Here is an 18,979-nt window from a genome sequence, read left to right on the forward strand (position 1 = left end):
TACAGCACATGATTGCACACATCCCCTCACCCTCTCTGTGCACATGTCCACACACTTGTCCACAGACATGTTTTGGATGACCGCGTTGAAAGGAAGTGCCAGAGAGACATTGTCCGGTCTGTGGAAACATCCTTTGAAAATGGCGCTGCCATCTGAAACATAGAGACCCAAAATATTACAGACCATCAGAAAAAAAGCCCACACACTATATTCCCCCAGTTTTTATGGTTAGTGAGCACAGCTTCCATCAGATCGGCCTCTGTCCACTGACCCCCAATGAAGAGATCCCACTGGGGCTCTACTGAGGCCCTGACCTGCCAGCAGACTCAACCAATAGCAGCACTTACATCCCCACAGTGTGTTGATAACCTTTAACCTTGGGTCCTCACTCTGGTCTGACGGGTAGACTGTGAATCTTGACAACAGAAGAGCTGCCCCTTTCATTTGCAGGGAGTTGTTGTATTTTGCATATTTTCAATCTGAACATATTCTTAGATTAATCACTGCATAATTATTAGAAAGACAAATTTTGTGAGCAACATCAGATTGTTAGAGACTGAAAATCAAGCCACAGCTGAAGAAAATCTTAGCATTCATGCTGCACTATTTTCAGACTGTCGGCACGTGTCACTGCTGTCTCTCCACATATGAAACGGTAATAACAAACGAAGGAAACCAAACACTAAAAGCTTTTTACTGTGATAGATGACACGATGAAGCTTAGCCCAACACCACTCAAACATAAAATATGACAAAGGGACTTCACGTCTGCTGTATTTCTTCTTCTTTTTATGTTCATTCTACCAAAACCAGCACCTCACCAAATCTGTTGAGCTAATCCATCAGTGCTGCGTTGCTTTTAACACCCCTTGCAAATTAGCTCCAGCCATGGTGTGTATCTAATGTTTTATTAATATTTTGACCTTTTTCTCTGAATGCAAGTTGCATTTTTAATGTCATGTCCATGTTCTCGTTATCCCCCTGCAGTATATCTTCAGTGCATCCTCTTTCTGCTATCCTTCTTTGTCCTCGCATGTGGCAGAGCTTTTTAGATCAAGCTGAAATGTTCTTTTACTTGTATGCTCTGTTGACATCAGAACATATCACACACAAGGTATTGAGATGCAAATACCAGATCACTGATGCTACAGGAAATTAATGCTATATATTATATCTAGACAGGATCTTAGCTGTTAATTTTTTTTTTTTTAGACAGCCTGTCACGTGATGGAGTGGTCTGTAAGTGGTAAGAAAACACAAAAGTGCCACCTCGGCATTGCCAGCATTTCCTGTTTGATGTTTTGAGAAGTGCTCACATGACACAGATCAGGGTCAGAGGTATCATTACTCAGCAGTCTTATCAGAAAAAAAAGCAGAAATGAAAACAATAAGCAAAAAACATAAAATTGGACTTTAGATTTAGATTTGCTTCAACAATTGCTTCAATATTCACCTCAGATGTGTATAGTAACTCTCCCCTTTTCCCTTTTCGTACGAGCAGATTAATTCTAAGAAGCAGGCAGATGGAAATAAATGAAGAGCAAGCAAAGTGTGCGTAGCTCTCTCACCTTGTGGCCGGGGCTTTTTTTGAGATCCTATGGTAAAACCTACCCGCAATGTCTAGCAACAATTTTAAACAGACATCTTTTTCACTTCTGATAATCAGTCCTTCTTTCACTTCACTTCAGTTTTCAAGCAGCAGGCAGCGAATGTTTAGCATGCAGACCACGGCAGGCTGGGCTACGTAGGTAGCACAGCTCTCCGAGGGAAAGAGGTAAACACAACAGAGCAGGTTGCTCCAAACTGTGGCATTAACTCAAAATAAAACAAATATTTTCCCTCTAAATAGCAACTTCATGTCTCAGTGGATACTGTAAAGGTCTTAAAAAAAGCTGTATTGTCTCTGATAGACATGATTCAAATTGGAAACATGATGGTGCTCTTTTGTGTTTACTTGATAGTCCCTGTGCAGAACAACCCGAGGGAGTTTTTTTCTTGTTGTTGTTGCAGAGCGTCAGACTCACAGCGGCGCGCTGACTCCTGGCTTAGTTCCAGCCTATAAATGGACAGTCGGTTGGCTCCTCCGCACAGGTTGCTCTTCTCTCCTTTACACTCCATATTGCATTCGCTCTCTGAAACGTTGGGTGCCTGGATCTTATGACCACAGTAGCACTCTGCTCCGAACTCCAGACCTGCGTACATGTAACCTCTGGAGGAAACACAAAGCACAAAGCAAAGGGATTAGCATCGTTAGTAAAGGAAGACAGAGATGTTCGAGTGTTGCTTCATTATGTGTCTTGATCCTTCACAGGCCAATACAGACTATCATTCACAGGAACTGGATGAGCAGAACCAAACAAATGATGCACACAGAATGTTGAAGTGAATATGAGAACACAAATTACTCTGAAACAACATCTCTCTCTTTGGTTAGAGCGAAGAGAAATTACATTGTGAGGCTTTAAGGCAAAACCAATTATACATATCCTTGAAAACTGAATCCATCACACAAGGTCTCTGTTTTCTGTTGCTTCGTGGAATATTTGACTCCCAGGGAGCCTTTCGGATGCAATTAGACGTCTAACACACCCCTCTCACAGGACAAATCCCCTGGGCTGTCAGTCAAACCCAAACCTCCGTTTGCTGCTCTGTGCTGTTGCCCCTCATTTGTTTGTCTGTTTTTATTAACTGGCTGCTCTGGGAGAAGCAAGAAGCAAGAGGAGGAAGGCTGAAAACAAGCATCTCTGTTCCTATTCTCCGCTCCGTGAATCAGTGATGGGTGTAATTCAATGCATTCGATAGAGCCGTTCCAGGCATTCCTCTGGGAGAAAAATGAGGTGAGAGAAAGATGGGTGAGGTAGCAGAGAGAGGGAGACGGGATGTGAGGAAACAGGAGATAAATGGAGGAGTAGAGCAGAGAGATAAATGCTTTGAAAACTGGAGCAGTTATGATTGTTTTTCATTATTTAACCTCTTATAGACACCAGGAAATCAACATATACTAGATTTCTATAGCAGTGCAGATAATAGCAAAACAAAATTTTGGATCATAAAATATCAGCTGATGTTTTTCTATGTTCATATAAATTAATTAGTAGCTCAAAAAGAGTGTCGTAACCTGGCTGCAGGTACTTGCTCCCATTAAGCCTCAAGAGCATAACTGAGGTTGAGTACTGATGTTGGGCGGTAAGCCCTGGCTCACAGTCAGTTCTCATCAGCTCTGATCCCAAAGATGTTGGAAGCAACAGTGGACTATCAACCAGACAAAGCAGGCAATCACCACAGAGACCACCCAAAAAACAAAACAAAACAAAAAAAGGTTAGCACTGTTGAATTCAGGTTTTTCCAAAGTTAGTGTTAGATGTGTGTGTGTGGCCAAAATCCAGTTCAACTTCAGAAAAAAAAAAGAAGAGGAGGCTCTTAAAGGCATAATATGAGGACAAAAACAATGTGCAGACTCACACAAAAGTAATTTATCTCAATCATCCCTTGTGACCCTCTAGTGGTGTCTGTATATGCACAAACCTAGCAGAGATCCTCCAGGCACTTCTGCCTGTATTTCCTTATTTTCTATAATACGCTGCTTGATCAGGACGTTTTCTGGCTAGCAGCCTGCGCAGCCCCCAGCCAATAGCATCGCAAAGTCAAGACTCACAGTAACCGAGTTCACTGTGCTGTTTCTCTGTCTGTCATGATGAGACACAGGTCTGTCTATGTGAGCTCCACAGGCTGAGCAGAGGCACACAGGAAGAGGACGATAAAACTGAACTTCAACTGTATGCACACAAAATCTGGCCTGTTGTGCTTTCGGACATAAGCGCTGTGAAACTCAGAAAATAACATTTTATTTATCTGATTAATAACCTCTGCTCTCCCTCTTCGTTCACTTGACCATCGCCGCTCTCTGTCTTTCTCTCTCTCTGTCTCTTGCTCTCTTGACTGCTGAGTGGCAGACAAGTGGCCAATTTTGAATTGTGTGTTTGCCAACATCATTACAAACATCAATAATCCACATATTATGTCTTTATGATGCAAAAAGAATCTGCTAATTTCACGTGCAAAAGGTGACACAACAACTAGTCAGGGATATCTGACACAAAAGCACAACATCACCTGACAAGGTGAAGCCAAATGCTTGTCTTGAAAAGACAGTGTCAGTGTCGTTTTAAAGTTTCATTATTTCAGTTTTGTGATCTCAGAGGAACTGTTTTCCAGCACAGAAAAACATTTCACAGGATTAACAGAGATTGAGCAGCTAATTTTTTCCCCTTCATAACAGGTTGATCTGTTCACACAGAGATGGAAACCCATCTAGTCTCAAATATCATTACACATAGCGGTAAAATTTACTTTCACTGGGGGCCAACCACAAAACAAGAAAAACAGCCCGAGTCATATAACATGTCACCCACATACTTGTCGCCATATAGTCTTTTTAACTGCTTAACAGATGATTGACATAATCTTGAATCCATTTAATACCTGTCCTGGGGCTTGCAATTATATCGCATGATCCTCACCACCAGATGGATTCTGTCTAGCTGTCATGGTAATACGCACTTTGTCAAATGCTGTTTTCAGTGTCAAAAAGTGGAAAATCTTACTTGGGGAAACTTTGTTTTTTGTTTCTCTAGACTTTATTAATCTATTTATTTTTGTTTTGCTCATCAAGATATAAAGATTTACGTCAATGTTATTATCTGTGATAAACCTGTATTGGTCAATAACCAGGCATCATTTGATCACTCTGACTCTCTAAAACACCTTTTTAATCCCCGCCAGTGCTTTTAATTTCCATATCAGGTGTTCAGTTCCTACTGTGGTTCTGACAGTAGATGTAAAAAAGAGAGAAAAACAGGGCTATCCAATGGATATTTTTTGTTGCTCTCATACCTTTCTGCACAGTTGTCCTGGCAACGGAATACAGTCATTTTTTTGTAGTCAAAAAAGGAAACTCCTCTGAGTGCTCTTTTCTGTGTGTCATCAATGTAGCAGCCAATATACTTTGCTGAAAAAGAGAAAATAATATGTTAGTCATGTACACACACACACATAAAACAGTACTGCAACAGTATCTTCTTCGTATGTCCACAGACTGTAGTAACAGAGCACATGAGGAGTCCAAACTGGGGCAGAGTCTTTATTTATTTATAAAGACACATCCCCTTCTAGTGGCCTGTAACTGTAGTGGCAGTCATCTCTGCATTATTTCGGGAGTGTGCATGGGGGTTGGGCTTCAGTGGACATCTGCAGAGGCAGCAGCCTTTCAACAGCTTCTTCCCTCACATTAAAACACAGCTCCACTGTCTAACCAAGCTGCATAGGCTCTACTGTACCTTTAACAAACAAACCTCTTGCCATCTGTGCAATGCCATTACCTCTCTGAGCCTCTTTCAATAGCTAAATGAGTCCTAGTCCCCTGCATTACTTTAATTGTTATGGTCTAAAGACCTGCATTTGAGCAGCATGTGGTGTGCTGCAGGATTCAGCTGTAATCTTCCGCCTGACTATTGTTAAGTGGGAAAATAATCTGATGAACGGAAATGCTGGGTTAAATGAAGCTGGAACCTCATTCTGAATAGTATGTTCCTGCTTAGCATGACATAAGGGTAAATGATAAAACAGCAGATACAACTGATGTGTCCATATCATTATTAGGTAGCCTGTTCCGTACTTACAATGTACACATGTTGCAGAAAAGCACCCCAGCATCCCAGGGGGTCATATTAACTAAAGTCACCCGTGTTTCATCTTTATATTTATTCTTTCCCTGGTCTGCTCCTGTTTTGCTCTCACTACAGTATGCTTCTGTGCTGCTGCACCACACAGTGAAAATATGTGCTGCACTCTGCACCTTATGCTGCAATATCATCTCCCAATTAAATTCAGATCCAATGAGAATGCGTGCATTTGCAGTGCGGAGAGAGGAAAAAAAAATATGTAACAAGGTTCTGGAGACTGCAGAGTAATGAGTGGTGCTGGATGCATGAGAGCAAACAAATGCTTTGAAGCTACTAATTACTCGATTAGCACTTTCAATTGCAGTCCTGTGAGTTTAGCGTTTTAGAGAAGGGAAGGACTGGAGGAGAGGAAGAGGACCAAGCCTGAATGAGAGACTTTCATAAGATCAGCAGAATTTACATTGTAAACATGTTTTTTTGGCTGGCCTTCAGCTGAAAAAAAAGGGCTTGACGCTGCGTTAGAACATACCTTGTTCTTTAATATTGTATACTCCAATGTGCAGCAGGGTACTCAGTAGTAATGTGACTCAGAGCCTTTGTAATATAATCACTTATTTATTTTCTCTTCCGGCTCAGAGAGGTTGGCGCCTGTCCCGGAGTAGAGTGAGCTCAAAATTAGGAAAGCCTCCTCCACATTTTGTCATAGCACTAACACAGACGCAGCAGAAGTCGCTCACACTTATGTTTCATACTTCAGGGCAATTTTAAAGCCTCCACCTGCCTGTACTTCACTCTGGAGGGAAACCAGAAACCCACGCAACCACGACAGAATTACAGTAAAATCCTGGAGTGATTTATGGCTATTCAGTGTCTATTTTAACATGTCGTGGATATGAATTAAAAGAAACAACCAAATAGCATGGGCTGGTTTCCAGTGAAGTCACCTTTTCTCTGACTCCTGCTGCTTGAGTCGTATCTGCACCAGATGTTTACTCAAGCAGTGTACATAACTATCATTTGAAGGTACTTGTTCTTCATTTGGTTTTTCCATTTTAGGCTACCTTACTTTCCTACTCCACTCCAAACAAAAACAGATTATGTACATTATACACCACTACATTTACAGCCAGAGATTTTATATTGATAACATGTGATCAGATTTTAAAATACGATGTGACGTTATAGATTAAACTGCCTGACAGTACATCAGGTTGTTAAACTTAACTCTGCCTCCATCAGATACAACATGAAATCCTGCTGACGTATTAAATCATTAATAATGATAATCCTGTAATGGAATATAATATCACATTGACCGTCAGCTGTTCACTGGGTAGTTCTTTACCTTAAGTAGTCGTATTGCTACAATTGCTTTACTGTTTAGATTATTACTATTATTGTAAGATTATTATTAGCAATAATAATGTAATATTTAACTCTAAACACATCTTTTCCATATGAGTACTTAAGTACATTCTGATGATTACTTTTGAAGTTTTGAATAAAATATATTTACTTTTTTATATACTACTATTAATAGAATTTACTATTTTAACACTGCAGTATGACTATGTTTAAGGATCGCAGAACATCCTCCACAAATGACACTGTCTTCTATTATGTTTCTTTATGAATGGAGGAGGACGAGTATGGCACCACTATCAGAGGAAGGGCTCGACGGACAAACCTGACTGTTTCGTTGAATACATGTTGGAGATATCCAGTGTTTACTTTGTTCTTAAAATGTATGTTTTATCCAGCAGCGCAGAGTGTTTGACAGGGTAACAAAAGCAGAGAGGAGGAAGAAAGAAGGGTCATGTTGGTCATCTTTCATTTGGAAAAAGGAATAACTAAGTGGAATGTTTGTTCCACCCAAGGTCTGCCTGCTCTGGACAGACACTTCCTGTCCTCACACTGGTGTTTTCAAAACATTGTGTGATTTTGATAGGACGGGAGTTTATATGTAAACCTTCTCTGACAGGATTGTGTAGCCGCACAGTCGATACACAGACCAGATAAAAGCATGCATCCTGTGACTACAACATCATTTAGACTGTTGTGAGCTCGAGTGAGGCTGAACACGTGCAGCACAGAGCGACACTGCAGCTGTGAGTGAGACCCTTCGCTCTGAGACAAGACACATAGCTTAATCATGATCATCATCTCTCTCCACTCTCAAGAGATTTCCTACGTGACCAATTACAACTAAAAACTCTCAGTCATTAACATGGTGCAGTTTGTAATCAGAGACTACTCTCAATCAGTTTCATGTTAACATGAAGTGTTGGAGGGATGATGCTGCCTGTAATGAAAAAAAAAATTGATTTCTTACAATTTTGTTGAATATTCTAATTAGTAATTGTAACACAATAATGGTAGGTTATTATAATAATTGCTCAGATAATATTTTGAACAAGAATTCAGTTGTAATTTTTGCTGTTGCTGGCACATATTGTGATTACTGACCCATTTAAAATTAATTCATTGTACTTGTTAAATCTATTCATACCTCTGTGCACACTGCATTGTCTTATTGGACATCTTGTAAAAGATTTTTATGTGGGAGAATCACACACAAATTTTACCCACCATGGGCAACAAAGTCATATTTTATATAACTGATCTTTTAATTTTGAGATGTGGTAGAAGATCCGTATTGTCAGGTATGTAGGTATAACCCACCTCTTCCATCGTCCAAGTCTTTGGCATTGCGTCCTTTGAGTGCACGGTTCCAGTTGTTGGTGTACTCTCCCCCCCTGCGCACTGTTTCCTGGCCTTCCCGTGTACCCTTTTTCATCCACGGGGGGCCAAACCTCCGCCCCGACCTGCGTGTCTCCTTAAACACTCGACTCATGATGCCAAGCCCACGAGCATCTGATAGTGAAGTCTTGCTGCCCATCTCTGAAGCTACCACAGAGTCTCGGACCCCTCTGGCTCTGGGGCCGCTGTCCCCGACGAAGCCAGAGTGCAGGAAGACGAGGCTCCCGGCGGTCAGGTAGAGGAGGATGAGGGAAAAGAACCGGACAGGTTTCCTGCGGAAATAGCGCTGTATCTTCAGCAGAGGCTTGGCCATGCTGGCTCCCCCTGCTGTGCAGACACACTCTCCCAGTGATGAAAACTCATAAAGCAGAAGAATTAGCAGCAGCACTCCCTGTTCCCACCACACAGCCCCACCGGGCCTTGACTAAAATGAAGAAAAAATCAGATCAGGTGTCTTAATCCCGCCTGACTTTCACAGGACTTCCAATGGCATGATTTTCCCCTCATGTGTGCCTCTTCAGTCTCATGACGAAGACCCTTTACACTTGTGCACTGTGCAGCTCTGCTGACTGCGTCCACATTAGAGTCTCTACGTGTTCCCGCTGACAGTCCGGCCCTGGGAGCTGGCTCCGGGGCCACAGCACGAAAGGTGAGCGGCTCAGAGTGAAAGAGGATCGCCCAACACTGTTTTCACTCCAATTATCAGCCCAGAGAGATGCCACGCCAGCTCAGCAGTGGCACTTTCTCCCACGCTGTGCAGGACGAAGAGGGTTTTTATTTGGAGCCTCAGCTGAGATCTTTTTGTCTTTGTGCAGCTGGCTATTCACCAAGACGATCTGTGAGGGCGTGACTCACCATCTGCAGCAAAGACACATACACACACACAAAAAGGGAAGAACAAATGTACACCTGAGTGAGCTTTATTGCATGTGGAAAAGGAAAAATAACATGAGCAGGCTACAGAAGGATGACGTCAGTGCATCACATGCAATGAAATAAATCTCAAGCTTCCTGATCAGCTACCCTTTTTCATCCAAACAATGAGACTGGGTTCTATTATAAGGTGCTCTTAAATGGAGTCACAAGTTAAGCTGTTCTCATTGTTGTGTATCCTGTCAGACTTGCATTAAGAGAACACAAGTTGGAACAAAGAAAATCCGAGACAAATCATAGGATTAAAAGCAATCTAGTGTCTAGGAAACATATTTCTGTTGTTAGTTTGTGCAAAAAACAGAGAAGCTTCACTGCAACAAGCTCAGAGTTTCACTTTGTCTTTAATAAATTAGCTTAAGCTGAAAGGGGGAAAACAGAGACAAAGCTCTACCCTGCGGCACTGATGTGTTTGGGAACTAATATGTGGGAATAGAAGGGAATTAAAACCATTATACAGTATGATCTAAGGTGATGATAATCTGTATGAATGTGAGACAGGAAAAGAGAAAACAGGCTCACTTGATTTTCAGAGAATGCAGAGGCTAAAAAAATATTCATTCTATTCATCTATTAAATCTAGGGCTCATGCTGTAATAAGTTGGGCTTTTCTTATCACAATTCTGTTCAAGATTTTATTTTGATTACTGTTTTTCTGGGGGAGATAACTGAATCCGGGCTTCACAAATTCTCTGGGGCTTCTCTCAAAGGGGTCTCTGTTCTGGGACGAGCCCAGGAATCTACAATTGGAAGGTGTAATGCAACACTCCTTGAGGGCAGGGAACTTTCCAGAACATTCAAGGGGACACTCGCCCTTGTGGGGCGTCCGTCTGCCTCGGGACAAATCTGCAGATTACTTGTCACTTGAAACCTCAATGACACCGCAGACCCCCTCTTTGGCTTTCCACTCCTCTATTTTTCCCTCCTGTTGTCTGGACAAAGTCTGGGACCCTCAAGGAGAAATGGATCACATTGTGCTCACGAGCTTTAGTCCGCAGCATGTGGGCACAAAGACGACCCTCATCCTGTCTGACTTCTCAAAACTTCGCTACTGCATCCTGTTCAGTAAATTTTAAATACCTGCAGGGACAGGTTTCATTACACGTGTGTTTTTCCGCATTTTAATTATTCAGTATTTTGTTCTTTTACAGATCAAATCAAAATGACAAACACTGCATGTTATGGGGTGTAAATGAAGGATTTTGCAGCTGATGTGTCAAAGTTCATTGAAAACAAAGTTAACCTGGGCCTAAAGTTAAGAACACCTCTAAAGCTCACTAATTCACACATTACAGCTCTCTTGTTCAATGCACACACAAACAAATATGTAAATTAAAAACATAATCATCTGTATGCTCTAGCTTTATATTTAGCATGCTGACAAAAGAGAGGGATCAATCTTCTTATGTAGCTCTCTGCAAAAAAGTAAATTAGCTTATTTCACAAACCATTCCTTTAAACATCTGTGTCTTAAATGTCAGTGATATTTGTGTTCTCCTAAAATGCCTCTGTTTCACAGGGATTAATGCACTTACACAGTATGATCATTTCTGTGTGCTCTTTCTACAGCTGCATGAACAATATTGAAAAGTGACTCCTTTCATTTTTTAGTTTTTTAATTCTGTGGTTCATATTTCAGGATGAACAACATGTACAGCAGTAGCTCACAAAAACAAACTGGTCTTCTTTTAATCTGAATTCTTTCTTGGCCTTAGAGAAATGTAATTGTATCTGGGTTATGTTCTTCACGGGCCACGAGGTCTAAATAGAAACATAAAACTGTAATATGTGTCATGTTATGGTGGCTATAGCTAAAAGGTAGTGAGACACTTCTATTCTGACAACAGTTTTACACGAGTGAAAAGAAGGAGGAAATGACGAGAGGATACGCCGCATGGGACACGTCTCCACACTACCTCTCACATATGCAACAGGACCACATACAGCTTAATTACTTGTGTTAATAATTCATACCCCCTAGAGACGAAAATGAAATTGAACTCGTGGCTAATTTGCAGGTTCAAATGACAGTGACAACAGCGTGGATGAAATCTAGCTGCGTTTGTACGGATCCTTCATGCTGCACGAGATATAAGAAAAAAGGAGAGTCTACACTTCAGTGCGTAAGCAGCCAATATTGTTAATTAGGTCCAGAATTAATACACAAAGTACAGCTGAGGCTGATGAGGATATCATCAGGTTTCCAAGTATTCGTTTCAAATTTTCACCTGATGATGTAAAAACGTTTTTGTAGAATAGTTCATCCTGAGGGGTACAAGAACCAAATTTAAAGACAATCCATCCAATAGTTTGCAAGATCTTTCTGTCTGAACCAACACACCAACCAACGCTGCTCTCCCTCAAGTCATGTTGCTCACGTGGACAACATTTCCAGTCAGGCCATCACATTGCAGCTTCACATGCTGTAAATTTGTGCCGTTAGGAACCACAACAGATGAACTTTACTCACGTTTTAAGTTTAAAACGAGACAAGATATTGAAAATCAGATGTGACACTTGTAAACAGACAGAAGAGGAGAAGAGCAACAGGCAGCAGACAGGAGGTGCTGCAGAGGTCTTTTTAGCAAATCGTGGCAATTACTCAAGAGGAGCAGACATGAACTCACTGACTGACCATTAATTCACTTTCATATTAAATGAGCCAGCAAATATTTAATCAGAGCGGATTTAGAGGAGGAAACATCACCGTTAATCTTTGGTGAGCAGGCCGACAGCCAGTTCAGTTCAGCCTGTGCTGCAGGCAAATGGCTCCACAAGTCAATCCATAAATATTCTTCATACTTGTCCTGGGACTCAGTGACCAGGGACAGGATTGAGCCGGACGGAGCTGTGGCGCACTCCGTGACACCTCTCGAGTTTAGAAACAACAATTAACTGTCAGCAAGCAAGGGCAACAAACAAGGAGTCACCTTGCTGTAAGGAAAACCTTGAACACAACTGTGCTCGACTGAGGTGCTACCAGCAGCAAAACGTTTCTATCTAGCAAAATGATTATGTATTATTTTTGGTGGCTTAAAGGAGAGAAACTGCCAGGAAATAATCAAAAAAGGAAACTTTATGTAAAATGTAAAAAGACCACAGATATATGTTTCTAATATCATTTTATCTAATCCTTAAAAATACAAGATTTGAACTGAAGAGGTTGAATGTTTAGGAGTTGCATATTTGGTCATGTTAGAAGCAGATGAAATATTCAGTTTTGTTCTGCAGATGCAATCAATTTTCATTTCCCCGCCTCTTGATTGCCAAAAAGCATTCTTTTCTCTCCAACGTGGGTGAAGCTTTTTAACTGTTAGACCTCAAAATCTGCAGTGCAAATAACACCAGCTGAATTAAATTAGTTGTGATATCCTCCCACACAGTTTAAAATGTGTTTCTCTTGCTGTGTTTTCACAGTGGTTAAAGTGGTAAAAAAATGGAGGAAAACATCTGTATGGGAAACTGACAGTGGGATTATCTTTTGTCCACAGTAAAACCTACACGGATAGTCATTAACAGTGGGCTTTTGAAGGGAGGAGACACACTATTGTGACAAAAATGGTTAAATGCAGTGGTTAAACAGTGGCAGGAAAAGGAGGTTATCCGGTGTGCTGAACCAGCATTAGTGGAAAAATAAAAAAACTATTTGAGTGTTCTCTCAGTGTCCTCTCAGTGTCTCACTTCTTGTTTGCAGTAAGTACACACATAGTCAAGTTTAGGTCCCATCCTGTGAAAGCACTGTAGTGTGCTGTAACATGGGCTCAGCTCTCCAGCAGCAGAGGGGTTAACAGCATTAGCCGCAGCAGCCCTGACCCTCCCCTCACCCGGGGCCTGTCTTTCCGCTCTCCTAGTGTGTTTGGCCTGCCAGTGCGCATTAGCCTTGTTTGTCAAATCAAATCAAACTAAAGATCACATTCCTCCCCCGGTGATAACACAGACCATGCTTGAGTTCAAGTTTACAGAGATTGTTTCACGCCATCCTACTTGCAAAATGTCTCATTATGGGTCCAGGAGAAAACTCAAGACCATCAGAAAGCAGGGAGGTTGTTGAGAGCCTGTCCGAACGAGGATTTGTTACATAATATGTCTACACAAGCCATAAGGAAATAAATTACGGTAATATAAATTTTGATTCAGGTGTTAACAATCAGAAAAAGTTTCTTGCAGTCTCAAAAAGGACTGCAGTTCACATGTGAAGCTGAGAAAGTCCAAATAAACCTGTCGCCAAACTCTCTGCAAAACAAATTCAAGAGGCTTGCTCAGTGCAGATGGCAACCCTTAGGAGCGCATGACCCCTGAAAACTGGAGTGTGAACATGAGTGCTTCCAACAACAACGGGATCACACCGCCAGAGCAGTTTTCTTTGCTTAGTGTTTGGCACAAGGTACCACGGTTTGCGCTACAGTTTTGGGCCTTCTGTTCTCGCTTCACCCATTCCAATTAAACCTGTGTTTGATCTCAGTTTGTGCATGTATTAGTGATTGGCTTAATGCCCAACACACTTAACTACTACTAAAAGAAAGCTCATCAGCAGACATGTCTATATGAAGCTCTGTGCAGTGACAGATTATATGAATCTAGGAAAGCAGCAGCAAATACATGAGTATGTGAAGCATTTGCCACAGATGACTTCCACCTCCACCTCAGTGTTGGCACTTCATATATCCTGTCGCAGGGTTTCTTCATGAACTGCATGCTATTTATCAGTAGGTTCATCTCTGTCTGTATTCAGGAAGTATTTGTTATTTAAAAAAACAACGTGATAAAAGTGAGCAACTCCATGTTGTACAGACAAGCAGCAGATTGGTGGCAAATAAGAAATCCAGAGCTCTAACTCACCTTTCATTAACCTCTCATGATGGCCTGCTGAGAGGTTAATGATACTAAAGTTAATGAAAATGTCTTGCTTTTCATTTTAGATGACCTGCATAGTTTCACTTTATGAGAACCCTCAAGCTCATCCTCTGAAATCTTATTTAAATAGACATAATACAACTGAACACTAGTTTTTTACACAAAGTTGCAGGTGTGCTCTGAAGCTCCATTTTACCTGCCAGCTCCGGTCTGGACAGAAAACAAAGGAAAAGCAGCCCGACTGCTGACTGTAAAAACAAAGCACACAGACAGACTTTTCCACATCTGAATGGTCTGACAGCACAAGTTTGTGTATCTTACAAAATGTGGGCTTTTAAAGTACAAATCCATCAAAGGTTTTTAAGCACCTTTTCCAAGACACAGTCAAAACATCTGGTTGGTTTGTGGATTCTACGTATTTTCAGTTCCTCAGCAGCTGCGGAGCCAATCATTACTTTAGGACGAGAGGTAAAGAGATGGATATGAGAAGTTGCGGAAGACGGCCCAACACGGCTCACAGACCTGCAAAGTCAGAAATTATCATTTTGCAACATCAACACCTTTCAGTTCTTCAGAATAACAGCAATTTTATCACGTTCATTGCACACACCTGGAGAGAGATCCCAACTGAGACGTCAGTATGGTTGATGTTATTGGTTGATTTTTAGCTTTTCACAGCTATATCTGTCAGTGCATTTGTTGGCTAACAAAAACTGCAGTACAGACATTGCAAAGATATGACTGAGTTAGTCTACAGTGTCAGATGAGCACCGACAAGGTTATTTCAATCAGGAGAGACTAATAAGAGAGAAAAGTGAATGAGATGATTGGAGTCAGATGAATTTATTGTGAAGAGCCAAACAGACTTTGGCGCTTAGACCTCGGCAGGAAGTAGATCACCATGTGAAACTCTCAGGTGAACAAGGTGCATCCATTCGAAGGAGACCACCCTGAACACTGGTGAGAAGTGACATTGACTGCATAGAAGGATAACTAGAAAATGGAGGATTTGATTGAAGATGGGCAAACATCACAGAAGTGGTGGTGAAGGGGTGGAGGAGGGATGCAAATATTCACGGGGAGAGAGAACACTTTTAAAATTGGACCGCTTGCTAACAAGTGGTTATAAGACAAACGTGACAGGCTGTGATTGGAAGAGGGAAGAATGACAGTGGAATAAAAAGATCGCAAGAAAACGCCTGTGACTTAAAGGGCATGCACAAAGAGGTAGTCTTCCTGATTGACTGAATGTCTCACTCTAAACTTGATTTCACTTAATACAGGAGTAGAACACACATCTCATATGCCAATAAAAAGAGGGTGAAAGTTTTGGACAGAAGGTTCAAATCAGCAATGGCAGAAGAGTGATCGTACAGTAAATCAATTTTGATAAACCATTTGTCAAAAGATGCAGATAGACTTACTGGTGTTTATTGCTGTCATGATCTGATTGCTGTTTTAGGTACCCCTTCCCAAAGCCGTTAAGTAATTATAAATACCAGTGCATTTGACACTGGAGAGGCTGAACCAACCAATCACGGGCAGAATTTTTAAGCACACCCTATGAAGCTTAAAATTAAGCCCAGGATGGCAGAGAAAAAGCTCATTGTAATCCAGATAATACTCAATGGTCCATTAAGCTCAGCGGTGACCTTTTACTCTGAAAGAGAAGAGGTAAATTAAAGGGTCTAAAAATAATGTAATCCTCCTCTTTGACTGGTGCACAGTAGAGTTAAGCTGCAGCATTGTAATCGAGTGTCTGATGATCGTGAACGCTTCCATTAGTGTACGGTGAGAAGCAACTGACACTGTCAAAAAAGAAAATGGGGCAGAAGAAATAATAGCGGCATTGTGACTGTGGACGCAGAGTTCATTTAGGCATTAGCAAAAAGACAAAAACTGAACAAATCATCTGTACAAAATCTGGATTAGTACTAATTCCTCTACTTGCAGACTTGCTTCGTCTGTTTGTGAATCTGAAGGAATGAGGGAAAGAACAAAATTATAGGAGATAGAAATTCTACTATTTTGAAGAGAGTAAAAAAAAAAAGCTTTGATGCCAACAGAAAAGACAGTCCTGACACTAATGATGTGTCACAAAGCTCCAAACAGAGAGAAATATCTCAGATTGTTGTTTGAGTTGCAGACCCACCCTCAGTAGCTGCTACTCCCAGATCCCAGTTGGCCACAGAGATGGACATTTGAGAAACAATCACTTGAATCAGTCTCCTCTAATGGCTTCATAAAAGAAGTAATTATTCTGCAGCAGGGAGGCGCTGTCAATGGGAGATCAAATGATGTCTTCCACTATCCGACCCTAACAAAGCTCTTCATTCAGGGCCTTACAGAATATCTGCAGTTCAGCTTTTTCAAAGAGGAAAAGAGCTTTTTCTCCCTTTTCTTCTCCCACCTTCACTAAGCACAGAAGATCTCTCTGCTTTAATTAAAAGTGAATTCTCTCAGCTCAGTTCTGCTGTGAATCTCAGTCCTCTCTGCTTGAATAGCCTTAAGAGGGGATTGCAAAGGGATTCAGCAAATGTTTAGTTGATGAGGAGGAGGAAGAGGAGGAGAAGGAGGAGGAGTGATGGGGGGGTGGGGTGGATGTCAAATGCTTCTGTATAGAACTTGAGGCAATTTTCAACAGCAAATCATTAAGATAAACTGCAAAAGCACAATGCAGGCACACACACCTCAACATGCAGCTAAGGCACTTCCTTTTTGGATTTTGGACAATGAGAAAACCTATGTTTTAGTAAAGAGAAGTGCTCTCAACAGCACCAAAGAGTGGGTGTTTGGCTTAGTTATCTATGAAACCACATATTTTCAATATTACATGAGACTCAGTATTTACTATTTGTGAGACTGGGCAACTGTTCTGTATAACAAGAGGCCAGAAAAACATAACTTCAAACTGTGATACGGGCCAAACTCTGAAAACGTTAAACACTCAGGACAAACACAGGACGGCGGAGGGTACTTTTGGAGTAAACTTTACCCGTTACTGTCTCCAAGAAATTATATGCTTTTGATTTAGTTTGCCAAATGTGTTTTGAGGGTAAGTGTAATTGCTGCCTGTATTATGTTCTCTGGCAATGTTTCCTTCAGTGTACATTATGTAACACGAGTTCCTAGACGGTGGTCAGAATAGACGGATGGCACACTAAACTCAGGACTTCACTGGAGACTCAAGACTCTCATCCTCAGCCCCCTATTTGTGTTTGCTAAAACCGAGTCGTAGCACGCAACTTTTAACCCCTGGAATCCTACATTGTTCTTTCTTTTGTACATTTCTGTTTGTGTATGATCTGAATTAATGAGATATAATATGATAATTAGTGAATATTAGAGGCCAACTGTTTTCCCATGCCTCCAGTCCAGTTCTAAGCTAACCTTGTCCTGACTGCAGCTCTGTACTTAATACAAAAAAAAAAAAAAAAAAGTGAAAAAGGTTATGCAACCAAAATTGTAATTATCCTTTTAAAACTACAGTAAATGAACTAAGGTCAGTGGAAACCATCTTTGGTTTCATTTGCACATCCGGCGGCTAACAGAGCAACAGTATCACTCATTCCAGTCACGTTTCACCAGCTCCTGAGGGAAATATTTGGCTTTTTAGCTTATTTTTTAGAACTTTTTCTATGCAAATAACAGCTGTCGAAGCTGGGAACCAGTAAAGAGGGCTGTGGGGATGAACCTAGCAATAAATTTGCAAGGCCAAAAGCCAAAACTGTGAACTGAAAGACTCTACAAAGCTCCGTTTAGTTGTAGGTTCATATGAGACTCCTGTCACAACAATGTTTTAATAAAGTGTTGTTGGGGCAACTTAGTCACAGAGGAAGATGCTTACACAAGTGGTCTTATCAAACAGCTTCTTCTGGTCTCAGTGCAGTAAGAGGACAGACAGACAGAGCCTCTGCTGTAGGACACACATTCAACCTCCTGTGTCAACTAGAACCCGCTATGCTGTAAGCGTCCTTAAGCAAGAGGCTGAATCCTCCAGCACTGTTGTTCTGCAGTTAACCCTTCACCTCCCGAGATAAGAGAGAAAGTAACAGAGCATCTTGTTTTTCTTTTTAAAGCGCTGTGATACAGTTCAGTGTGAAATTACTTTGGCAAAGACACCAACCATTATATGACAGTATGTTTGTGTTTCAGAAGCTATGAAGTCAGTCAGGCTGAAATGATATGGTGTCAGGTTGAGACTGGTTGCGTTTGAAGTGATGAGTATTGACAAAATCTCACTTCCTTCTTCCTAAAGTCAACTCCTTTCAGAAAACACAGTTTGGTCTGACAGATTAATCCAAGGCGCCCAAATCTATTTTCAATTTTTAAAAAAAGTCCTTGTACACATGGCCTTAGCTTTGTTGATCCATCGATTTTTCAGCTCACTGTCAACAGACTTAAGATTCTAGATTGTGATGAAATGTATATGAAGATGAAAGTGACATATTTCGTTATAAGTCTGCAATGTTCAAAGCTGGGAAGAGGGAGGATTAGACAGGCTGCTAAAAATGTTGTCTGGAATAACTGGGAGCGGGAGGGTCCTGCCCACAGCACCACATGCTGGGATCACTTCAGACAACACGAGGTCCTGAAGATGCAGGCTGTTGTCTCAGCATGAGGCACAGCGAGCAGTAGGTATTCAGTAAAACAGTCTGCTTTTTTTAAATCCATCCATCCATCCATTCACTTGCCCAGTTGACACTGGAGTCATTTTCTTTCTTCAGAACCACATCATATGAGATGAGATGCTC

The 18,979-nt window shown here is 41.2% G+C and overlaps 1 protein-coding gene across 2 annotated transcripts in view; it reads right to left on the reverse strand.

The window, feature by feature from the left end:
• The window catches only part of wscd2 (WSC domain containing 2), a 34,392-nt gene that overhangs the window by 6,878 nt on the left and 8,535 nt on the right, over positions 1-18,979 (reverse strand). For both annotated transcript variants that reach the window (XR_006843235.1, XM_046387396.1), the window contains exons 2-5: positions 8,364-9,299; positions 4,894-5,008; positions 2,025-2,209; positions 31-152 (exon numbers count right to left, since the gene is read on the reverse strand). Coding sequence is in view for 1 of the 2 variants with exons in the window: in XM_046387396.1 (XP_046243352.1) it covers positions 31-152; positions 2,025-2,209; positions 4,894-5,008; positions 8,364-8,754 (813 nt within the window). In the remaining variant the exon portion in view is untranslated. The remainder of the gene's footprint in view (positions 1-30; positions 153-2,024; positions 2,210-4,893; positions 5,009-8,363; positions 9,300-18,979) is intronic.

Source organism: Scatophagus argus, chromosome 4, assembly GCF_020382885.2.
Source record: "Scatophagus argus isolate fScaArg1 chromosome 4, fScaArg1.pri, whole genome shotgun sequence".
Classification (NCBI taxonomy): Eukaryota; Metazoa; Chordata; class Actinopteri; family Scatophagidae; genus Scatophagus; species Scatophagus argus.